The sequence below is a fragment of the Tupaia chinensis genome, unplaced genomic scaffold (genome assembly GCF_000334495.1).
Source record: "Tupaia chinensis unplaced genomic scaffold, TupChi_1.0 Scaffold000057_1, whole genome shotgun sequence".
Taxonomy (NCBI): domain Eukaryota; kingdom Metazoa; phylum Chordata; class Mammalia; order Scandentia; family Tupaiidae; genus Tupaia; species Tupaia belangeri.
This window is the reverse complement of record NW_006159515.1, coordinates 3,132,649-3,158,928: the sequence shown is the minus strand read 5'-3', so window position 1 is coordinate 3,158,928 and position 26,280 is coordinate 3,132,649. Positions and strand designations below refer to the sequence as shown.

The 26,280-nt window shown below is 38.7% G+C and overlaps 1 protein-coding gene across 1 annotated transcript in view; it reads left to right on the top strand.

The window, feature by feature from the left end:
- Positions 1-20,321, top strand: part of ITGBL1 (integrin subunit beta like 1) — a 250,438-nt gene extending 230,117 nt beyond the window's left edge. The window contains exons 9-11 of the mRNA XM_006141514.2: positions 9,107-9,253; positions 17,946-18,059; positions 19,086-20,321. Coding sequence (XP_006141576.1) covers positions 9,107-9,253; positions 17,946-18,059; positions 19,086-19,177 — 353 coding nt within the window. The 3' untranslated portion in view covers positions 19,178-20,321. The remainder of the gene's footprint in view (positions 1-9,106; positions 9,254-17,945; positions 18,060-19,085) is intronic.
- Positions 20,322-26,280: the final 5,959 nt, after the last annotated feature.

The following is a 26,280-nucleotide window of genomic DNA, read 5'->3' as shown; positions in this document are numbered from 1 at the left end:
GGAAATACTAATAGCAAAGTTGGAAACTGGAAGAGGAAAGAGGTCAGACAATTATTGCAGTTCTTTCTGTAGCCAACTGCAACTTCAGCTCAAAAGAGAGATGTAAAAAATCCCACAATTCTTACATCCCCATCAGTTGTTAGGGATAGACTGCTTCTAGAAGCATGGGCCCTCCTCATTAGCACACCTCACATATGAATGGGATCCAAATCAAAGGCACATTTCAGTTCTCAGTCTCCATAAACACTTTTAGAATAGAGTTAAAGTTACTTCTCTCTGAAACCCCCGGGAAGTTTTCTTGGGCCTCAGGTGTACCTTCACATTGTTTTACTTTTGCTTCTCTCATAATCGCTGCATCACTTTTTCTTGCTCAGTTCCCAGAGCTTAACAATAAACCTAGTGTTTCATAGGTATGAGTTTTGGATGTCTCTTCTGCCTCTTGTTTGTTGCCCTGGAGTAATCTCAGTTTCTCCCACACTCACCTTTAGATCAATGTCTCTCAAGATGACTTCTCAGAGCCAGTCATTCTTCTGGTCTTCAGATTCTTCTCTTCAATTTCTACTAAGTTTTTTTTAATGTGGAAATTCTTCCAAATTTGTAGTTGAGGTGTTTAAGAGAAAGAGAAGGTGTGACATGCTCCAGGAATATTTTGAGACTAAAGATAAACTGTGTATGATTAGAGATTAGAAAGCCAAGGAGAGAAGAATGTGACATGTGGTAAACCATGTTAATGACTTGGGGGTTTGCTCAAAGGACAATAGGAAACCAAAGGCAGTCTTGAATAATATCATCATGGCATAATATTTTACAAAGTACTTCTGAGGGCCGGCTCCATGCTACAGTAGTAATGTACTGCTCAGGAGAAGATGGATTCCATATGGTGACAATGGTTTGAATTTCTGACCCAGTTAGTTCAAAACACACTGAGCATGTGTGTGAGTGCCTAGGATCTGATGGACTGGAAGACTCAAGGAAGGGAATTGCAGTGTGACCAGACCTTGTGAAGGGTGCTTCTCTCTCTCTGTTTCTCTTTCTCTTCCTCACTCACACACACACACACACACACACACACACACACACACACACCTGCTCTATCATGAACAAAGGGGAATTATTTTTTTTTAACATGGTTGTCAAGTGAAGTCTGTATTGCTGGGAGAGTATGTGCATTTGTGGAGCTGGTGGATAAATATGGATAGCAGAAGATGATCCTAGTGAAGGAGAGTTGCTTTAGCTTAATGGAGGGCAACAGAGAAGGAGAAATTTGAATGTATTAGAGAAAGTATTAGAAGCACTGAGGGTGACAGGCTAGCAAAGCCTTTATTCTGCTATGAGAATCCAACCTCTGTTAAATAAGTATCTCCAGTTTCCTAGAAACAGATGAAGATGGTGCCATGCCAGTGTTACCAGGCAACACTGCTCATGGAAATAGTGAGCTATGATTGATAAGGCTCTACTAGATTGGAAGGAATCATAAACTGCTGCTACGACTGGCATGCTTCTGGTTTCATTAAGTGCCTTAACTCTGTCAACAGGCATGGGACCTTGAATGCTATGCTTACAGAAAGATTAGGAGAGATTTTGTCATCTGTGGGAGACTTCTAAGCCAGAGAATCCTCCACATCTGAGCAATGCAGATCTCATCTCAACACTTCTGAGCTGTACTATTTGAAGAAAAGATAACCCATAGACAATTGTACAGCTGTAATCCCTATGAACTCCCATGGAGAAAAAAGCCAGATGCCAGATGCTACCCAGCTGGCAGGATTGGTTCCTGCCCCATCTCCCTCCAAGGAGGCCAGTGCAGAGTGTTGATCCGAATGCTTAGCTGAATTAAACCTAAGAGCACCTGACCCCTAGCATTTGTGGAAATTCATGATTGAACAATGTGAGTGAGCAACAGGGCAGGATCAAGGATAAACCCTAGGTTTCTGGTTTGAGCAATTGGATGGGTGCAGAAGGCTATGTTTCTGTTGTACCAATTGTCTCCATTTTTGGGGGGAAAAAGATTTTTTTTCATGGTGGGCAACAGAGGTAGAGAAGCATAGTGTACTAAGATTTGTTCTTTCTCCTTAACATTTGAGTGCCTTATCTTCACTTCTCCTACATAGCTCCTCACCATTCTTCCAAAACATCTTTTTTATTTATTTATTTTTTATTATTATCATAATCTTGTTTATAATACATTGGATTGCATATAACTTTATAGTGTATTACATTGCTTTTTCAAAGAGGAATGCCCACATGTCAGTCAATACAGAGACATTAATCTCCCCACTTCATCATTCAATATCTTTTCAATGTTTTTCCCAATCATTATTATTATTATTCTAATTATATTTTAAACAGTCAATCACTATTTCTCATTTTGCTTGTAAAAAGACTTTACCCATCATGAAATACTTCTCGGATCAATCCAGTTGAGAATACTATACATGCCAACATCAACAGGTAATAAGACATTTCTGTTCCCCACTAATGTAAACCATCTTCTTCAGGAACCATTTTGACCTTAGACTTCCTCTATTCTGCAGCACCTTCATTATAGCATGATGGCCTTGTGTGGTATGTGTTCCTATGCTCTTTCAAGTTTGTATAATTGTCATGAAAATGATATCCCTCTTGCTCTCTTATTAATTCTCTCTCTCTCTCTGGTTATTTTATCTTTTTATTTTTTTTTTGGAGAGGTTCTGGTAATTTGATCTTTAAACTGAGGATAATGGTTGTTGTGCGTGATCTTTCTTTGAATAAGTTATAAATGAAGAGAATCACAATTAGTTAAGGAGGAAGAGAAAGGGAGATATGTTTCCAGTTTGGGACCAAAAAATTCTTTAAGCTGTAGTTACCATTTGACTTTGTCTTGAGCAGCTAATACTTGACCCTGTGGGAGTTGGGTATAAAGAACATTGGAGGCTTGATAAGGCTGAGAGAAAGCACGGAGGTGAAAGAATATTTGTTATATGGAAGAAATATATTTATTTTGTTTCTTTGCTTCTAGAGATCTTTCTTGGCTGTTCTTTGAATTCGTCCTTGGGAAGAATTTTGTTCTCAAATCATGTAATCATGCATTCATTTATAAATACTTGATTTCACTTCCATCTATGATATGTTGCTCATCTTTAGGTGTCAGCACTTTTAAAATATTTTTACCTTTACATTCCTTTTCAACATAAAAAGAATTGATAAAAAATAAATATTAAATAAAATAATAGTGACCCATAAATATTGGGTCAGAAAAGTTATGATTTATAATTTCTATGTTTTTCTATACAAAAGCGTGTCATGACATTTTGTCAACCTAATACATAGTTCAAAAATGATATCTGATGGCATTTTGTTGTATGTCTTTCTAGGTTTAGTTTTATTTAATTTTTGAGGAGCCGCACTTTAAAAAAAAATCTAGATGCATGAATCTTTCCTGGGTATCTCAATACTTTGTTAAAGCAAGTTCACATTCTTTGGTGTGCCCAGCTGCTTTAGTGTGAGTGTGCAAATGTGCTTTTATGCATTTTGTTTTTTATAAAATTTAAGCGAACAGGAACTATGGAGGCAATGCTATGCAGTAAGATGGAAATGGAAACCTCATATTCAGACAGACCAGGATCTGGATTTTGCCTGTGTTTCTTACTAGTGTTGTGGTGACTCAGACAGGATGTTTGGCCTCTTTGCCTTGTTTACCAACTTGTACAATAGGACAAAAAGATCAATTTTTGGCTTTGAGATGCAGAGAATGGTGTCCCTGGTGTTCTGTACTTACTGGACGACGAATGCCTTCCATCTCTAATGGAAAGTAAAAGGTTGCAATGACCATCTCCATAATAGGGCAAGCAATGCCTCTGCCTCCACTATCTAGCTACAAAGTAGTTTGGAAGGATATTGGAATCATAAACATCAGCAGTTCTGTCCTCCGGGAAGGAATTGCAACTGGTTCTTCCAAGGTCATTAATTATCCTCATCATGTGGCAGCTATTGGTGAACAAATCACAGTAATGAGTGTGTAAAATGTAAAAGCAACATCCCTATTTGGCTTAGATGCAAAAATGATTGGGAACCACTATTACAGGTAACTTTTTCAGTTTATCACCCATCACTAAGCCATCATTTTTGTGGCCTTCCACCTGGAGGGATGGACTAAAACTTGCACATCCAATGTGTGTCCACAGACCCATATGCCATCTCTGACCCAACAATAGCATTGTCTGAGCAGTTTAGCAAATTCGTAAGGAAGTAAAACCAAAGACATCCACAAACATAACTAATCAGGAGACATACGAGAACAAAGAACAAAGTGTTATTTATCCACCTTTGTAACAGTAAAACTACAGGTGATTAAACCAATTCTAGTGGGCTGGGATAAATAGCAATGGTACCTAAAGGTGGACATAATTAATTTCTTAATTTTAAACAGTTCAGTTTTGACTCTACCAAAATTACAACTTAAAAACAAGTTATGAAGATGAATAGCCAAAATAAATCAGCATGAAGAAAAACCATACTTCATTTAATTCACTTATTTGTGAGTCATATTAATCATCATAGGCCATATGCGGGCCCTCTCAAAAATCTTTATTCATGGTAAAAGATTATGTGACATAAAAATGTGTGGATTTCTATCAGATAAGTCACTATTGATAAAAAATGCTTTGTTCAGAGTGAAAATTCCTAAAGTCTATCCATTTTTAGTAGTATATAATTTTAAGATTCCATAAAGAAAACATGTTCACATGCTGGCTCAGATATAATTGTTTTAACAGAATATAAGCTTAATCAGAAACTTCCCTTCTGCACTCTATAGACCCAGGGTGAGATTAAGAAATAGACTGCTTATTGCTTTTCTTTTTTCCTCTGTGCTCTTGGAATAGCTGCCCATGAGTCCAATTTAAGAAACAAGAAGGGATAATGAAGAGCCACCTCTTAATTACACAATCAGTTCACATTTCTTCAGGGAGTTCTTTAGTTCATACCTGCAATTTGAAGGAAATTGTGTCGCCTGAGAATATGAAATCAGTGCTTCCCAGACACTGCTAGACTTATTGTATTGAGGAAGAAAGACCTCTCACTCAGGCCAGGTTTTTCTTAGATGCACAATACTAGGCAAGTCTTCAAAAATTTTATTGAAAATGTGTAGTGTGAAACACCTGTGCATGAATTTTAAAATAGTTTTGCTTCAAAATGAACTTGGACTTTCATTCAACTTTCTCATAATAAGCTTTTTGAAGTCCCCTTGGACAGTCTGTAGGGGGTTGTGTCCAAAGTAAATCGTAACATAACAAACCTCTTCCAGAAAATTGTGTCAGATAGGACTTTGTTTGGCATAAGGTGACTGACACAGATATTAAGTCTGCAGATTGTCACTCTGGGGATGGGTGAGGAGGATAGTGCCTGAATACCATCAATGTCCCAGGACCCATCCTGTCTCCGCTGTCCTCCCTTCCATGTGACTGCTATCATCATTCTCAGAGACAACCTCCAAATGCTTCCCCTCCCAGGCAAGGAGAAGTGGAAAGGGAAACAATAAAGGACAAAAGACACATGCTGGTTGAGTTTGTTCCATTTCATTTTGGAAGCAATGCCTGTCTGGAAACCTCGGCCAGCAGATTTTCTCTTATTTTATCATTTATTAGCACTCTGTTTTATTAGTGCAAAAAAAAAAAAAAAAAAAAAAAATCTGGGTAATCAAGTATTTTCAAGACGGGTATATTTTCAGTTCCCTGGAAGAAAAAAACTAATGAGAGTTCTCTTAATGTTAGAAAGCAGAAAGTTGGGATCAGCAGTCTTCATGGTGGCTGGACTCCCACATGGCCAATTGTGGTTTGAGTCCCAGACCTGGAGACTTGCTTTCTTGCTTTTCTTCTCTATTTCTTTCTCTTTCTCTAGAGAGCCCATGTGCCCTGTAGCAAATTTTTAAAAAAAAAAAAAGACTAAAATATTAAATAAACAATCCTTAAAAAAAAAATAATAAAGGAGGCACAAGGCAGTGTGTGGTATCTGATCTAACTAGCATCCATTCATAGGTCAGTTTCCTAATGGAGAACTGGCATTGCAGTGTTTTATGGGAATATATTTCACAGTCAATGAACTTCATTGGAAAAGGTTATTTTTTAGAGCAGAACTGCCCCAAAGATCATCCAAACATCATGGAGATTTTCTATATCTGTACTGTTTAACACATAGCCACTGGTCACATGTCATTCCTGAGACCAGATGTACAACCAACTTAAATTGTACTTAACTTTAATACATTTAAGTAATCAAATGTGGCTAGTGACTGCTATATTGTACTGGAGAGTCAAGTCCAGAGCATTCCTAGTGAACATTTTGCTGGAGGAAGTAAAGGGAATGAGAAGAAAAATTGCCGATGGTGGCGCCAGCTGCAGGGGTAAGTACCTGGAGGGAATGAATGGCGTTCTCCATGTGGAAAATCACTCATCTGTTTGAAAAACTGGAAGTGCACCTAAAATAGTTCACTAAGCATGTTCTCTCTTCAGGCTCATTCTGTGATGATCTATCATGTGCCTATTATATGAAGATGACTTAGTCACGGCCAAGTTGACCACCAAGCAGAGACATTATATGTATAATTTCCCCTGGGGATGCCACTCATAGTCCTGAGGGCCAACATAATAGAAACGGTCAGGGGAAAGCTGACCAAAACGACTTCTATGGTCTTGTGTTTTAATTAAGATTTCAGGAATATTCCACTCCATAGGTCTCCTTTATGGGACATTTTCTTTGGTCATCTTATGAGATAATACAAACTTATTTTCTTCCTTCCTTACTGGATTTTCCTACTTGTTTGATTTCCTTTTTTCTACCCTCACCATAAATATTTGACTTTTCCAAGACTTATCTTTTCCTGCATAGACTCATTCACTTCTAAATCTTTAAATATTACTCTTGTAAGTTCTAATAGGTGTATGCCTAGAGCATACCCTAGGCTGTCTTCTGAGCTCCAGGCTTGTGTCCATCTGCTTATTTTTCTTGCTATTAGGTTGTCATAAGAGTATCTCAAACACAAGAGGTTCAAAACAGCTGATGATGGTCCGGCTACACAGCCTACTGGTTAAAAGAACCCGATCCCACCTGGCCAATCAACTATACAGTTTGAGTCTTGGTCCATGTGGTTTGAGAAACACACAGAGTACACATGTGCATGCCCTCCAAATCTCTGCAAAATGGAGAACTAGAGAAGGAATGGCAACATGACCATATCCCATTGTATGTGGGGCAGGGGGGTGCTTTCTCTCTCTCCTCCTCTCTCTGTCTCTCTCTGTTGAGTGTATGTACCCTCTCCCCAAAACAAAAACAAAAATTATATAGAACAAACAGAGCTGATGTTCTGTCCTCAACTTCTTCCTCCTGAAGTTTTTATATCTAATAAATAACATCATTATCCACACTATTTTTCTAATGAGAAAACTAGTTTCTTTCCCTCACCTGCCACACCCAACTGTGTGTCTCATAGGCATAGGCTCTGCTCCACAATGGATCTCCATCCAGATCACTGCATTCCTACTGCTGCAGGCTTCTTTTCTGCCCCTCTCATTCCTCACTTGGACAATCACACTGGCTCCCTCACTTCCCCGCCATACTCGTTCTATCCCAACACACCTCAATCTATCCCGCTCAGCTGCCAAAATAAATTTGCAAATTGTAAATCACATCTCTTGCTTAATGTTCTACTGTCATTTCCTAGAATAACTTCTCAAAATATTTTAAAATCCCTTACCAGGAATAAACAGTTTATAAGTTTTCATTCCTGAATGTCTCCCCACCTCTATTATTTATTCTACTGTTTTTACTCATTATTTTTCAGACACATTAGCTTCCTTTCTTTGCTTATATCATGCCAAGCTTTCTTATCCCATATACCTTTTCCGAGATTTTCTTGGCTCTGTTCCTAGAACAGAGACTGTCTCCTTCTCATTCCTTGGGTATCACTGAGCCCTTTCTTCACTCCCCCAGTTAACAGTATTCTCTTTCTTTAGCATGTTAATAACTCTTTTAGTCTCCCAGAACTCAGTCTACCAGATTGTTCTGTTTATAGTAGATACTCAATAATCTTTGCCAGGCAAATAGCTGATACAATGAGGTCTGACCAAAAGGCAGTGCACATATTAAGAAGAAAAATAAAGTGCTGAGTGGTAACAAATTAAAATGGAAGACAATGCAATCTGATGGAGCATAGGTGATAGGTAATTAAACAGTGCTGGTCACTGTTACAAACAATGTTGCACATACTCCAAAACATACACATCTCAAAAGCCAGGAGTCAGAAATAAAAAGGGGAGGGACCAGCACATGCCATAATGGTTACCCACATAGTTGACCGCAGCTCAAATCCCAGAGCTGGTGGCTTAAAACTCATGCCTGGCGTGTGTGTGTGCATGCCCAAGTTCCCAAGGAGAAGGGATTGTAAATGGTTTCTCACTTTCTGTCTGTCTCTTCGTGAGCACATCCACCACCCTGTAGCAAAAATCTCTCTTAAAAAAAGAAAAAGAAAAAAAAGGGGGGGGCGGTGGCGAAATACTACATGTGAAACTATGCTCATACTGTGTTTCTATGCAGTAATAGAGAAATCACTACTTACATTTGTATCTGTTCTTATGAGTCAATAGGGAGGTATATGGGTAAACCAATATAATCCCAAAGTCATTCACGTGACGTTACCTTTTTGTTTTTACTGGTAAGCAATAGGAAAGCAATCAATACATGCTGCAAGCAGTGGTGATGTGACTAGCTTTGCAAATGGGGCTGGATGTCACGGTGTGCACGATGAAGAACAACACTAAGACTCCGTGCTGATAACAATGCAAATGAGCAAAATTTTTTGTATTGAGAAAGGATAGCATAATTCCATTTTAAATGATTGCAAATTTCTTTCTCTCCTGTCCACTTCCTCTACTACATTCAAATTTATTATGTTACGCTAGAACCGTGTTGTGAAGTCTTTTAAGCAATTTACATGCCAAAGTGATGACACATCAAGAGAAAGCATACGATAAGAACTCAGGTCCTATGCTTTAAATATATATATTTTTAAGACTGATTCTGTGGGTTATTTATCCACCTCCTTCTCTCACCCCCAACTGTGGTTGCTTCCCAGGCCATGGCACGTGTTCCTGTGGTCGCTGTGTTTGTGAGAGAGGATGGTTTGGAAAGCTCTGCCAACACCCGCGGAAGTGTAACATGACGGAAGAACAAAGCAAGAGCCTGTGTGAGTCAGCAGATGGCATACTGTGCTCAGGCAAGGGTGAGTATCTCTGCGGCAGCCGGGACTGGATTCAGTTCTGAAACACAGTGGTTAGTACAGCACCAATCTTTGCCAGACTGAACTGTTTGTAGAGCAGCCATCTTTTCCAGACTGAACTGCGTGGAAAGGAAGCCATTATGGTATGTCCTCTGCCTGCACCAAACTTGAAGCTTGAATATGAATCAGATCAAGTTTTAGATAGAAGAAAATGAAATACATGAGAAAGACTTCATGCAAAGAGGTCCTCAACCTCTTCTGTGCAACGTTATTTATGAATGAAATGGAATTAATAATTTTATGGGCCAGCAGGTGGCATGGTGGTTAAAGTGCTGGATCACACATGGCTGACTATGTGGTTTGAACCCTGGGCCCTGCAGCTTGGAAAACACACAGGGCATATGTGGGTGTGTTTTGCAAGGTTCTTTTCTCCTCTGAAGGGTGGGTCAGAGAAGCAGGAAGTTAGAAGACACGAGCCATTGCTATCACGTTTATTGTTGAGCTTAGGGTGGCATGGGCTTGCGAAGCCCATAGCAGTGCGAGCAAGCACTTGCTTTTGGAGCTTGTAATGTGCGTGGAGAACACTGGGAAGCACTTCCTCCCTCTTAGAGCTCACAGCATGGAGCTGAACTGCACTGAGCAGGGCTCGCTAGCTAGACAGTGCTAGCTGACCAATGCTCCTTTCTCTTAAAGGGCCTGCAGCCAATAATGGCTCATTGTCAAAATCAAACCGTTGCACATGCACATGTGTGTTACATACACTGGTGTAAAACAGCAGTTGTAATTACATAACAAGCTTGCAAGCACACTGCAACGAGTAACGTAAGTTGTTTGGCTGTAGCAGACTAAACCATCCTGACTCCATTTGCAATACAGCGTGTGTGCCTAAAGTCTCTAGAGGAGGATGGAGAAGGGATTGAGGTGTGATCATTTCTCACTTTCCTTCTGCCTTTGCCTCTGTCTGTCTCTGGCAGGTGCACATACCTATAGCAAAACAAAACAAAACAAAAAAGCAAAAGAATAAGAGAAACTAAATACACTGGGTGTGAATGAACTAAAACATGCACAACTCAGAATGATCTTAAAGCATCTGAGCTCAGTTTTAGCTTATTAAATAAAAAAGTATTTTTCCCACGTGTCAGAATAAGAAGATAAGTTTTAGAAAATAAAATGGAAATCTCTCAGAAAAGAAAACAAGATTTTTTTGAGCTTCTTAGACTAAATTGTATAGATATGTATGTATTGTAGGGTGGGAGCTGCTGGTGGGAGAAAGATGTAAAAGGAGATTAAAATACTTCCTTTTATGGAAAAAAAAGGGAAAGAAAAAGTATATGCATCCCTCAATTCCAGTGTAATTTCCCTTGGTTTAAAAATCACCAATTATTCCAAGTAAACAGGTATAACTTAAGAAAATAGGTAACTATGTGGCAGGGGGTGGGGGGGACCCTGCAAAGTAGTTATCTCTGAGGTGGTTGAACAGAGCCACCACCCCAATCAGATATTTACCCCAGAAACAGGCTTAAGGAATAAGCAAGCCTTCCCAATGTCCTCTTCTTAGAGGAGAAAAGAACCTTGCAAAACACACCCACATATGCCCTGTGTGTTTTCCAAGCTGCAGGGCCCAGTGTTCAAACCACATAGTCAGCCATGTGTGATCCAACACTTTAACCACCATGCCACCTGCTGGCCCATAAAATTATTAATTCCATTTCATTCATAAATAACATTGCACAGAAGAGGTGCATTCTTAGTAAAGAATACTAATAGATTAAGTAAGGGCATCTCAGTTTTGACCTTTCCACATAACATTTTTTTTTCTTTTTTTGGAGAGTTTTTTGACATAGGGCACATGCGCTGGCCAGACAGAGAGAAACAGAAAGCGAGAAATCTCCTCCCAGGGGCGATGGCCATGCCGCAATCCCTTCTCCTCCATTCCCCTCTCAGGATCTTGGGCATGTACACACATGCACCCGGTGTGAGTTTAAGCCACTGGGTCCGGGACTCAAATCGCAGTCGAATACATGGGAGTCCAGCGACATAGCCATTAAGCTAACTGCTGGTCTCTCCACATAACATTCTTTTCTTTTCTTTTTTTTTTTTTTTTTTGGAGAGCTTGCTATAGGGCACGTGTGCTCACCAGACAGGGAGAGACAGAGAGATAGAAAACGAGAAATCACCCCCAGGGGGGATGGCCATGCCACAATCTCTTCTCCTCCATTCTCCATTCGGGATCTTGGGCACGCACACACACGCGCCTGGCGTGAGTTTAAGCCGCTGAGTCCGGGACTCAAACTGTGGTCGACTACATGGGAGTCCAGCAACATAGCCATTACACTAACTGCTGGTCGGAGCCTCCAGCTCTCCCCTTAAGCTCATTGGCCTCCTTGCACAACAGACAGCCCCCGTTTCCAGCTTAGCTGTAGCTAGAATTGATAAGCTGCACCTGGAATCGATAAACTACAGCTTTATCTTTAAATGCCTACACTGGTGCAGGATGAGCACATAGATCTCTTTCTTTCTTTCTTTTTTTTTTTTAAGAGGTTTTTGCTATAGGGTGCATGCACTCGCCAGACTGAGAGAGACAGAGAGAGACAGAGAGCAAGAAATCACCCCCCAGGGGGATTGACCACGCTGCAATCCCTTCTCCTCCATTCTCCTCCCGGGATCTTGGGCACGCACGCACACGCGCCCGGCTTGGGCATGCACGCACACACGCCCGGAGTGAGTTTTAAGCCACCAGGTCTGGGATGCGAACCACGGTCAACTACATGGGAGTCCAGCGACACAGTCATTACGCTAACTGCTGGTCCTGCACATAGATCTCTCTCTAAAGAAGACACAGTGAAACAAAAGTATACCAGAGTCACTGAATACTGTTACAGAGAACTCTGTGGCACTAGAAGGAGGTACCAAATGTGTTATCTGCAGTGTGTTCACTAAACAGTGGTGGCTGTCTTAGTGGCTGTCTTACCAATCACACAAGGCCAATGTCATCAGGTTAAAAGGCTTTTTGATATTACTTCAAATAAAAAAGCAGATGGATGCCTGTGGCCACCTGCGGTGCTGGGAGGAAGGCTGAAAATGGCTACAAACATGCTCAGTTCAGTAGACAGCAGTGTCCTTGGGTTCCAGGAATTCCAGGAATTGAGACTGATGTTCACAGTACTCAGACGAAGAGGCCATGCCGTCCCTCTAATGCCATTACAGCAGGCAGGCGGCACGCAGATGAATTGAAAGCAATCACTTTGTTCCCTGTTTGTTCTGCCAATTCAATTCAATCCAATTTCAAGACCAAACATATCCCAGGTCTGTTCTCAGGGGACCACAGACCTTGAGAAGCTGTTAATATCTGCTTTGCGTTGTGTTGGGAGAACCAAGAAGGAGGTAAGAATAGTTAAGAGGAAAAGACCTAAAGAAGGAACTGAGAAGAGATTTAGAAAAACAGACCAGGAAGTAGAGATGAAAGTGATCTTTTAGGAAAAAGTAGGAGGGGGACCAGCAGTTAGTGAAATGGCTATGTCGCTGGACTCCCACGTAGTTGACTGTGGTTCGCGTCCCGGACCTGGTGGCTTAAAACTCACACCAGGCACATGTCCGTGCGTGCCCAAGATCCCGAGAGGAGAATGGAGGAGAAGGGATTGTGGTGTGGCCATCTCCCCTGGGAGGTGATTTCTCGCTTTCTGTCTCTCTGTCTCTCTCTGTCTGTCTGGTGAGCACACACACCCTGTAGCAAAAAGCTCTCAAAAAAAAAAAAAAAAAGTAGGAGGAAGAAAGATATTATCAGGTCAAAGGATAATATCTTGCATATGAAAAATAGTAAGAATGATTAGTTTTTTCCATATTAGACTTTTTTTTTCTTTATCATGACTCCACACAGAGTTGTAACATTTATAAACTTTTATTAAAAAACTTGGGTTCCCTCGGTGGCATTATCATTGCACTGAGAGTATAAGCTTTGCATAGAAAATCTATCAAATTAGAATACCTATTTATATAAAAATAGTAGTGTGTATTTCATAGACCCTCATGAACAGTTTGCAAGCTGGTCTTTGCTATATCCAATTGCAAGGACAGAGAGAATACACAAAACCATGTGCATCAGTAGTAAACGGCAGTTGGTGCCATTTCCTAAAGTTAATTTTAAGCACAGTTGTTTCTTTTCAAGACATAAATATTCTTATAAAGTCATTACTGTCTGAGGAAGGATTCTCATTTCTTAGTAACATAAATGTAGAAAATGGAAAAAAAAATTAATTGACTAAATACTAACCCAAAGGCATTTCCTCAGAACAAAATGAAACCAAAAAAAAAATCTCTCTAGTTAATGCTTTTTCAAATTGCTTGCGTTGGGTGGTAGAAATCTATACAGACATTAATAAAGAGCTGAAAGTATGTCTAAAACATTTGTTTATTCTTCAATAGGTAGAGTTTTAGAGTCTTTAACTCAAACAGGAATGCAAAAGCTACCTGAAGGCTGTGCCTTTCTATGTTCAAATACGGACATTTATATTGTGGGCAGCAGCTGGCCATGGCCTTCTTTATTTCCTCCTGTTCTAGAGATATCAGTGCTGAGTTAAATATGAAGAAAGAGACACAGATCACGGAATTGTGCACTATTCTAGGCCCAGGTCACAATGAGGATGCTAACAGCTATCCTGGTTGCTACAGGGAGTACCACTGCCTCCCATCCTTAGAATCACAGGAAAAGCAACTTGTGAAATAGCCAAAGAGACTTCAACATGGTGGCCAAAATAGAAGCCTATTCTAGGCTATTTGACCTTGACTATGAGTTTCTTGATAAACTTCATGGACTTGTCTAGAAACCTGTATAATTTTTCTCAAACTTTTCAATGAATACCCTTCATCCTGATGATCACAAAAGATAACCAGAGTCCATCTCTCTCTGTTAGTGGGACAGGTGTATGGAAGGCCTGAGGCCACCATGGCACCCACATAGCGATCCACACCCACCAAGGTAACAGGTTTGAAACATGCACCTCCCATGAGCTGTGAATAAAGCTGTCACCCCAGGAGACGATGAAGAAAAAGCATTTTATTTCTTTACAAATTTATAGCCAAGACAATAAATCACTCCATAGAAAAATTTAAAACAAGATACATTACTGTGACCTTCATAACAGATGGAGTAGTTAGTACAGTAGTGAAAACTGCCTGCTGGATGTCGGGTTGCAGCATTTTGTCAGGCTTGATGAGTGAAAAGAAAGTCCAACATTAGTAATGAAATGGGTCAACTAACAAAGGTGTCTTGCCTTTAGGCTCCAATTGACTTTGCAAATAAGAGAGATGAACTTGGTGGACAGGTCTCCCTTAAATTTAGCTACCTTTGCAGAAGACGATATAATTCAGAGTTTTTGTTTGTTTTGTTTGGATTTATTTATTTGGATCCCAGACTGCACAATAACATTTTTACCTTGATCATTTCAACCTAGATCCAGATAATCTCCTCTAAAATCCTTATAGATGCTGTTGTGTGACAATGGCTGGAAGGAAATGCCACTGAATGGCTCTGGAAACCCTCCCAACGGTAACTTGTTTGGTTCCACATCATCCAAATAAATCCAAAAGGATAACTACTCACCTCCCCCCCACCACCCCATCCATATCCCTGGAAAAATAAAAGGATAAAAGTTACGTTTCACAAAACCAGGCTTAGCCTGGTGTTTCAGTTGCTTTACCCAAATGGCTGTCCAGTCTGATCCACAGAGACAAATAGATCATTTTGAAACTATATAAAAGTGTTTGCTGAGAGAGACATCACTGAGAGCTAGATAGAAGAGTAGACTGAATCATATTGAAAGTGTAAGTTAACCATCGTTTGTTGCCCATGTGGTCACGGAAAATATCTTTATCCCCTCTGTGCTTCCATTCTCATCTTGGCAGGAAAATTTCATTTCTTTCCCTTCTTAACTCCTAAGAATGCTCTGAAGACACAAGCAGAAAATGTGGCTGATTTCCCAGGGATGCAAGCCAGTGAAAAGTGCAGAAGGGAGACAGAAATATTCTTAGGGGTCCTTATGTTGAAAAAAAGAATAACTGAATTAGTGGTGTTTGGTATAGACTTACTGCCCTGGACTTCCTCCCAAGACTGACCAGCAGCTCGCTATGGCTCGGCTGGGCTGGGCCTCAGAGCATGCGTGCGTCCTGTGAGCTGCGATGTCCACTCACCTCTTAGTTGTCAGGCAGGCTATGTCTGTCTGAGAGAATCCTCTCCCTAGCTTTTTCGCATCCAGAAAGGGACAATTTGACCTCCATTTTTGGAAAACAAAACAAAACAAAACAAAACAAAAACAGCCAGAGCTCTTTACAAGAAAGGTGTTCTAATAGATATTAATAACTACTCACATGGTGGTGTTATTACATGCTGTGCTATCCCTAGTTGCACAAGCAGTAGAATTTCCTACCTCTAAAATATATTGAGGATTGACACAGAAGAACAACACAGCTGGGAAAATGCTGACCGAAAAAAGCTACTCTTTAATGGCACATACAAAATCAATCCCCATTTTTTATTCTAAGTATTTCGGTGACTAGTAGACTTTTAGAACTGGAACTTACTCATCAGATGCTCTATCAACATATACCATATTAACTGTAGCTAAGCCTACCAGTTTTAGGAAAATAATTTTGCTACAGCCTGAAGCAAAGCATTCTAGAAGCAATGGAAGTGATTGAAATAGTTTCAGGGTCAGGGGAGAAGTTTAAAGAGGAACTCAGAAATTTTTTCATGAATGGAGGCCCCCAAAAGGACACTCTAGGTGTAATACATGAATACCGTGAACATATAAAGTAATTTATTTCTGTTGTAGGAATAATTTTGCAATGTAAGGAAGGAATTATTTTAGAAGAAAGACCAAAACCAATCAATTTTTTTCATATCATTTATCTTTCTCTATGAATGGAAATAAAACCCTAAAACTGGTACCTTCTGCAGAAATTTCTCATTGTCAGTGGAATGCCCTGAGCTTTAGAAATTGTCAGATATATCACTATTTGTTAAACAAGCAATTGAGTGTTAAACGTTGCCATGCCTAAAGACTGAAAGAAAGTAGGTAAAATAAGGATACATAACTTTCTAAAATAAGGAAATTCTGTACCTGAGACCAAGAAGGGGCCACCATTCCTTGCAGACTGACCAGGAACGCCCTGGGTCTTGAGCAACTGCCAGGATGTCAATCATTCATCAAAACTGAAAAGAAAGTCTGTATTTTTGTCTAGAACACATAAGTAAACCTAGACCCTCAGGAAAAAAGTCAAAACTAAATGAAATTATGTTGTGGTTAAGCAGAAGAAACATAAATAGAATTCTTAGATGCAATGAATTCTGACTACTCTCTTACCTTAAGAAGTGCCCGAAAGAAGTCCCTAGGTTTAATTTGGCCACTGATGATTCTTCCACTGAACCTACATGTATTGTTTTCTATGATATGAAACACCATCATGTTTACTGCTGGGGCACATTCACATGCATCCCTTCATGCTCCCTGTGGTAAGTTTAACCTTGATTCCCTAATCACTTTAATCACCCAGGCCATAAACTTATTTATCAATCGCAGCACTAATAATTGATACCTGATTGTCCTCCCAGTAAATTCTGAACTTACAAAGTCTGAATTTTGATAAATATATCCAAATCTTTAATGGGATTTTTGACTTGAAAACATTTAGTGATGAACATCTTTTGGTAAAAGGATATCACATTTGCAAAGAACTAACCCAAGGAAATAGAAGGGGAAGACTTTTATATGTGTGTTTCTTTTTTCATTTTAAAGTCATCTTTTCTGCTCTAGGAGAAGCAATTTTACTGTGTGAAAGATGTTATTTTATCATGTAGATAGGTTTGTACTGAAATAAATTTTTATTTTATGAGACACCACTTAACTCATATATTTTCTGTGATTTAAAATAAGCCATTACAAAATTCTTTCTTAGTAATCTAAAATATTTGTAATATCCAAAGAGGAAGTTGTTTAATTAGGTAGCAGGTAAAAAGAAGAGGGTTAGGAATGGGTGGAGTGTAAAGGTGGCTAAACACAGAGCTTTGTAAAGGATGAACATTCTGGAGGATGAGCACTGTCTTTGATTGTGGCAGAGAATCCTGACAATGAGGTCTGATAAGTCAGACACACGTGAAAGATGCTGTGTGCATTTTTAGCACTTTAATTTAGCCAGCCAATATGCAAGTATGTTCTTGTTTCAAGAAAATAATGTAAACAAAAATCCCAAATTATGAGCACAATAGGTTAGAAGTTATTTTAATTTTAAGATGAACCTTCATTTAATAGAATTTACTGTTGGGTTCCTTTAAAGAGTAGACACTTTAAAAACATGATTAAATTCAGGGAAAAATAAATCTCTTTTTGAACACCTTTGTGGAGGTCCATGTATGAGAATCAGGCCCATCCTGTTCTCATTGGCATTTCAACCAGACTGGGCCATGGAATGTTTGCTCAAGGCTAATTGCAACTGTCTAGATCCATAATGAAGGTTTTCCTGGGTGACCTTTAGGAATTACAGTAAGTAAAGCTCCCCTCTGAGAGACCAGCTATTCAATAAACTTTTACCTTTGGAAGATAGGTTATTAGAAGCCATTGTCAATGCGTCAAGGATATTCTACTCTAGGTGGAAATCTTTAGTTATATACAGTGAAGGTGAGTAATACCCCTTGTGATTCCAGGTTCTTGTCACTGCGGAAAGTGCATTTGTTCTGCTGAAGAATGGTACATTTCAGGGGAATTCTGTGACTGTGATGACAGAGACTGCGACAAACATGATGGTCTCATTTGTACAGGTGCAGTATTGTCCTCTTCTAATTGTTCTATGCCACAGTTTGTAATAGAATTAAGTGTCAGCCACCACACAACATTTTAGATGACCAGACAGGGCAGCTTCCATATCATCTAGGAAGACAGTTAATACAAAGTAACTGTGAAGAGGAAGGTGAGCTTTTGTGAATAAGCACCAACATTATTCCCAGGTATAGAAGAGTACAAAATAATGAAGCCAAATTATATGATGTGGGAGACTTCCACAAAGTAACCTGCTCCCAAACACATATGCAATTATATGAAGAAAAAAGAAAAATAATTTTCTTAAAATCCATTTTCCTTTGAGCCTGATATAGGAGAAGGAATGTTGTTCTACACAGGATCCAGGAACCATTATTTCCAGACAGTTGTCTTGTTGGTTGTTTCCAGGAAACTGGCTATGTGTGAATATATGTTGGGGGATGCTGGAAGCAAAATAAAAAGACAGCTTAGCAGTGAAATAGCCACTGCTACACTAATTCATGGAGTTCTAATAACTGGTTATGAAATGCATTGACTTAAACAAGTGGCAAGGGGAATCAGAGACACATATACTCACTCTCCTCATTTTCAGTTGAAGGTAAAAGAAAAATATTAATATGTGACATTAATTTGGACATATCTTTCTGTCCTTCTCTACTACATAAGACTTCGCTCTAGTTGACTCTTGGCCTGTTTCATGTCAAGCTTTAAGCTTTTCAGTGTTCATTGCTAGCACAGACAGAACTTGCTTTCCAAGGGAAAACAAAGCTGTGACAGGGAAGCCCAGCTGGAGTGATAGAAGATGGTTACATTTGATCTATAAAAGACCAAGTAGACACCAGTAGCTGTTTCAAAGATCAGATTTCTCGCCACTACTTATTAAGAGGTAGTAATAAGGTTGCTGCATCATGAGAAAATTTCCGGAGGATGTGTGAAGTGCTGGCTGTGGACAGTGTAGTTTATAATAGCGCATCTTCACGTAGTGCATTTTGGTCATGATAACGGCGCCCGTGTGTGTTTTATTGCAGGGAATGGAATATGTAGCTGTGGAAACTGTGAATGCTGGGATGGATGGAATGGAAACGCATGTGAAATCTGGCTTGGCACAGACTATCCTTGACAGTTACATGGGAAACGACTCGATTCTTATTTTTCTAGGCCTTTAGAACATATAAATACAAAGGAGACCATGTATACTCACCACTAGCACAGGTTAAACAGACTATTGCATGTTTTTGTATTTCTGAATGCCCGAAGGAAATCTGGTTCCCCACTAGAAATACGTAAACTCTGATGTAACATTAGAAAGGATTTTTCCTCCATGATTAACATTGGTGCCCTCAATGAAGACAAGTTGCCACCCAGAAGACATTGGGCGACATCCAAAGACAGTTTTGATTGTCACACTAGGTGGGGTGGGAGGGCATGCTATGGGATGTCTAGCGGGTAGAGCCCAGGGATGCTGCTAAGTATCAGTGCACAGGACAGCCCCACAATAAAGAATTCGCTGATACCGGACATCTATGGCACCAGACTTGAGAGATGCTGAGTTACCTGGGTATTAGAAATCCATGTCCTTATCTGAGGAGCACCATATTAGAATCTAAGGGACAGCTATTCTTCAGAAGGCTATCAGGTTCCATATCACTCAGCATTTTCACATGGGGACAATGAAGACAGACACACATGAGGTGGAATGTCAAGTGGTAGAGGGGGAACATCGCTGATCATGAGTGCTTTAGAAGGAAAAAGATGGTTCATTTTCCATTTCTAATCTCACTTTAAACTCACATGAGAAGATTCTCTTAAGATAAAGGAAGAAATTATGAAAAATGTACACCTTCACACTTTTAATAAATAGACATGTAGTTTATGCTTTGTGTCAGTATATATTTACCTCTTGATAATTAACAAAGGAAAAATTGAATCGTTATCCAGGGATGTTGATTTTATGTTCCTAGAACTGACAGGTCATGTGTTTTAAAACTGGGTGGGGATTATGTGTACAAGAAATCTGTAGTTTATAATAGCACATCTTTTCTTTCTATGTAAATTCCTCTGTGGTAATGTGGCCTTTTATAAGGGCGAAATCTAGTTAGATACATGGTGGGCATGAAATATGCATTTATTTCTCTTGGAAGATTCTCTTCTGTCTAAGGACACGTTACTCACTAGAAAATCAGGGCCATGCAGAGCCCAGGAGAGATACTGTGATAAAATGACACCAATCTTACAAAGGTCAGAAAAGGACCAAAAAAAAAAAATCTAGAAATGGCTTTTACAGAAATTACAAATATTCACTCAGTGATAGGAACAAAATGTTTATTTTCTTAATGGTGAAATTTCATTCTGTATGAAATTCACATTGAATTATGAAAATGTACAATATTTGGGACTTCCCTTACATATTTACAGTTAAATCTACTTACACACATTAATTTAGGCAACCTTTAATTAGTTAAAACTAAAAAAAAAGCTACTTTTTTCTAAATGTGAATTATTCTGTAAAATCCTAGAATAATGTAGCAAAACCACTTTCATATTGTTTTTAGATGAAAAATTGTACTTGAAATTTTCTTTTAATGATGTAAATATTCTAGAATCATGGCTTGGACTTCATAAGTCGGATTACCATAAATAAGTAAACTGCATTCACTGAGTTACTTAAAAATTTAATATTGAAAATTATTGTACGAGAAAATATCACTGATGCTGATTTTATAGTACTCATAATGTTCTTATGGTTTGTCAGATTTATAAAACTTTTCTCTATCTATCCTGAGATTAAGGAGTGCAACCATATCAGTTGTAGCTCTATTATTGAATATGTCAATTGAGATATCAGCTCTGTAAAATGAGGGAAATATTAGTCAAGAAATAACATAGAGTATATTCTTTCCTCTTCTCAATACGAACATCTTAAGCCTCCACCAAACCTGTTGTGATTGTTCTGTAGCAATGTTGATGACCTATGGATGCTGCACAAGCATCAGAATTCATTATATTTTCTATCAAATCCAAATGACCTTCAGATTCTCCTATTACAGGACTCAGCTTTCTATAAAGGACCAGGCAGTAAATATTCTAGATGTATGTCACATATTCGTTTTTGCGTTTAATACTTTCAATCTATACAAAAATAAAAATTCATTTTGAGCTCCCAGGCTATACTAAAGCAAATCCAGGACTTGATTGGGTCTCCAGTTTAGCAGTAGTTTGCCAATTCCAGCTTCACTGGCTCTGCCCTTATTTCCCTATGGGTCATCTCATAACCTCGGGTGTGTCTTATTTTTCTCATAATTTTCTCTGTGTTGGTAGCCCTCTTCCTTTGCAAGAACTATAAAAAAAAGTGCTGCTCTTTTTATGTCTTACATAAGAAAAGTGTCAAAAAATGCCCTCAGCATGTATGTTTACTAAGAGAGTTTAGTTATTAGAGAAACTATTATAGCAAAAGGATGAAATTGTGATTTGTCTAAATTTTTGGATGAAGATGAAATTTTGTGATAGTCAGCTATGTTCTGGGTCATTTAGGTGCACATTTTAGAACCAAAACTAAATGATAGCATCTGTCACGTACCTAAACCCTAAGGAGTAATTTTTTTTTGAAAACAGAAGTATTTTATTTTTATGCCCGTCTCCTATGTTTCATGTGTATGTGTTTGTGTGGTGTATGATTTTAATACTAGCAATGCAAACACCAATATATCAATTAAGCATTGAATTAATGCATTTAAGAATGGAAAAGAATAAACATAGTTACACGGAAAGACATAAATTTTACCCTTCCTGAATGGAATTTCATCTTTGACTTTTGACTGCATGAGATAGAAATTCTCTCTCTTAAACAAAAAAATAAGAAAAAAGAAAAGGAAGGACAAGAATGAACATGTAATGGGGCAGGAGAAAATAAGCAAATTGCATTGTCTTGTTCCTATGTTTAGGAAGTTACGTGTGACCAATGTCAATTGGAAACAATATGACAAGCTTACAGATGTTGCCACTAACCCTGCTTGTTTGGAAAACCATCACTGAAGCATCCTTCATGGAAACTTTTCCAAAAAAAGTCAACCAAAGTCCTAAAGCTTAAGAGAAAAATCATTATACTCATTGCCTTTTAGGCTCCTTGAGCTTATCTAGAGTCCAGCAGCGCAATGGAAGCAATGGCTACTACTGCACCTGGAGTGCAGATATAATCCCTGACAATAGACATCAGAATCAGACCAAATGAAATCCTTGTGTTTTGGGTTGTTTTTTTTGTTTGTTTTTGTTTTTCTGTTTGTTTGTTTTCTGGTTTTTGGGGGGGGTTTTTTGGGTTTTTTTTGCAGAATCACCTACCAAACATTGAGACCATACTCAGTATTCAAGAGTCAACAGGCCCCATGTTTCACCTTTACCAGGTGACACGTAAACTATTAAATGTGTTTTACTCCAAAGTATCACAATTTTCATCCCACATTTTGATAGGATTGCATTTTGGAAAACAATCGAGCAGTTAGCTAAGATGTTTATCCTGCATTATAGCTTTGTTCTGAAATAAAATTGAAAATACTTTAAAATTATTTTTCTTCTAAACTGCATCTTAGTCAATATGGTCTCTCCTTCTTGGTTGCTTACAAATATTAACTATCCCTGTAGTGTTAGGAAAAAATCTTCAAATGAAGTGATGCATCTCTAATTTAAAGAACAACATTTGGAGATTTGTTTTTTTTGGATTTTTATAAGAAAACCAAATATGATATTGGTCATACTGAAAAACAAAACAAAACAAAAAACAACAAAAATCGTGTGTTTCAAGCATATTACAAAAGTGGCCAACTGTGACAAAGACACTGTGCTTACTCTCCAAAAAGCATATTATTAGAAAGGCTAGAGCAAGAGTCCTTCAGGCCCATCCTAGATCTTTTTCAATGACTCCTATCCCAAAACACTGAGGACAAGCAAACATTCCAAGCTAGAATATCTATATTCTTGAAGGTTTAGAAATGAAATGATGTTCAGTTCCATTTTATTCTCCAAAGAGTAGACCATTTGCATGTCTTCTGTTTCCAAAGAAAGGGTAGGAAAATGTTTCAGAAAGTAAACTTATTAGAAAACCAAAAGGATGTATGTACTTGAAATATCAAAACAATGAACCTTTCTGAGCATTGTTGAGGGATGGGCAAAGCAACCAGCTACTCTAACAGATCAGTAGAAGTGACCCTCCAACACCAGATACACATGCAGAAGGAATGGGCTATTATAGAGACCTGATACAGTGGACATATGTACAAGGAGGTACAAAACACATGGTCTATAAATACAAAGGAACTCCATCCAATTTACTGTACAGAACATCAGTAGTGACAGATATCACTTACTCAGTAACAGCAAACTTAATTTAGGAGGGAAAAAAATTGTGAAGTCTTATCCCAGAAGAATAGCAAGAGAGGTATCATCAAAAAGCTAAAATTTTCTTTGGCATGGTAAGGGGGGAAATTGAGTTTACCAACTTATTTACATGACATGTTTCTGTATTTGTGGATAACGCGATACCATTTGCTAACATAAAGTTGTTTAATTTTTTTAATATGCCTTCATATAAATATTTTATTCAATATGTTGTGTTTGTGAATACAACAAAAGGTATTAAACACAGAAACTGTACAGTGCAGACACACTCTGTATGTAAATTGCGGAACGTGTCCCAACAGTTCTCGATACACAGGTCTTACTACATGCAGACCATCGGTGCTGCCCTCTTCCCATGCAACAGGTGAGACTAGACACAAAGTAAATGATCTAATGAAATTACAAAGAACAAGGACCCCTCTGCAATATATCTACACATATATTAAAAGAAAGTATTTTGACATCCATTTATAGGGATAAATGCCCTTGTAGACAACTCATATAAAAAAACAAAACGGAAGTGCACATTTACATAAATCTCAGTCATTTACAAAAATAAATCTTATCTTAATTTGAACCAATAAACAGGCTTTGGGGGAAAAGAAATTGGAAAGAGGACTGATTATTAAAAATAAGTAGATGGGATTGATCTGTGTGTGTGTGTATGTGTGTGTATTTAGACATGTAAGCATGTCCATAAGCCCATCTAATTGGATTTATAAGTTAAATTATTCATAATTTGTTACATATGATGGGATATGTCTTCCCTAAATAATTGGTTAATGAAATCCACTAACATATTTTAATGTATCCTGTTAAAAACAAGAGGTTTTTAAATGGTAGAACACCAAATAAAAATGGTCAAAGGAATCACTTGGTCGTACCTGTAATTTAGCATTATTGACAATAAATCTACTCAAACATTATGCTAACTCTTTGTTTATTAAAATGGAATCCAATATGAAAATGAAATAAGCATGAACAGTTAAATTTATACTAAACTTTTAATCAGCTAAGCAGGCCAAAATTTTTAAATGCTGGGCAAGGGGATTTATGAAAGCAGTGACAAAATAATTTCCCAGTAAATACAGTGCAGATGGGGCAAAATGGCAACTAGACCACCCTTCCACATGGAAATAATAGCAAGAGGTCAGTACATCAATCCCACACAGAGTTTTCTATAAACGAGGTTCAGTTTGGTCTCAACTTTTCTGAGAAGAAAACATGAAATTTTATTACGTGTACACAGCGTCAATAGATGGTATTTCCAAACAGTTTAGTATTAAACATGTTGAAACTCCTTATACCCGATATTGAACATTTTGCATGGAATCTTCACTGTGTAGTCAACCATTCATGGCCTTTCTAAATAATTGTCTTCCGTAAACTCAGAGATTAGCAGTAGGAAATTTAAAAAGGAAATTAAGAGAGCAAAACAAAACAAAAGCCACTAAGTGGAATGGGCCAAAATCCTGATGCTTGAATGTGTTGTTTTGCCTTTATTTTATCTAGGATAATTCAACAGACTGTATTCTGCGATCAGGGCAAGGCACCTCTCACCCAGCCATTGGGCCACACTGGCCCCAAAAAGCTGAGTTGGAGGTATGTACTGGTGGAACACACAGTACTGGACTCAGCATGCTGAGCTAAAAAAAATAGTTTTTTCCTAATATGCCCAGTTTAAAAACAGTTTAATTTCATTAAACACCAAAAATATTAAAGTCTAATTTATAACTAACGTTTGCATTGCTGCTGCAGAAAAGAACACAACAGCCGCCTTGCCCATGCTCTGCTGAGTATGAATGGGACGCAGCCAGAAAGGGAGGTGGCAAGAAGTCCGGGTCATTAAAAACGGGAGGAGTATATCTGAAATGGACTTAGGTAGCGCAATTCTTGTAGGTTGTAATTATTGATTTTCCTTTTTTATTTCTCTTTTCCAAATAATGAAGATTAATTGATGAAAAATGAACCTTAATCAGGCCTACAAGGCCTACAGAATTCGTTGGACCCACTTTCTCAAAAATCAGTGGGTCTTGCTCGCTGGGCAAGGCAAATGTTACCATTACCAGTAAGCTTGTGATATGTATAAAACACACACACACACAAAGAAACTAGAGGGGGATGTCAAACACGCATCGTAGAGCGCTTCCTTTGGACTGTGTTTGACCCATTTCCCACCCAGGCAATGCCAACCTCGGGGGCGCAGTATCTCCTACTGGATAGAGCGTATATGTGTGTTTAATCAATAGTGTGAGCCAGAGACAACAACCTTAATCTTTATAGATGCGATTTGTAATAATAGGTTTAGAAGGCTTCCTGATTCCCTGGTTGCTCTCCAAACTAAGCCAACTGCAACATTTAAGAGTTCGAGGAACACAACCCCTGCAAAAGGTCACAGACAGTGGAGCGAGCAGCCCTGTAAAAACGGGAAGAAGAGAAATCCATAATAGCACAGGTTTACAGCGTCTAACTAGAAATTACTCAATATTATCTGTGTGCTACAAAATTGAACTTAAACACATGGATTTCGCTGGAACAGGACTCAAAAAGGATTATGGGTAGCTGTCAGCAGGCAAGGTATCGAGTGTACTTGTGAAGTATGTCATTCACATGAAGTGTCACAGTCACAGAAAAGATATTAAAAAGGCATTCCATATCTGGTAGGGCATTCCATGGTCTGAGTTTAGCTGGTTATCCAGGTGTCTTCTTGTTGTGGGGGGTGCAACAGGTTGAGATTCATCCGCTTGCAACAAAGAAGTTCCGAGACAGCCAAGAGCAAGCCTGCGTTTCCTAGCGGCTGGGCCTCAGCCCCAGGGGGAGGGATAGCTGGGGAAG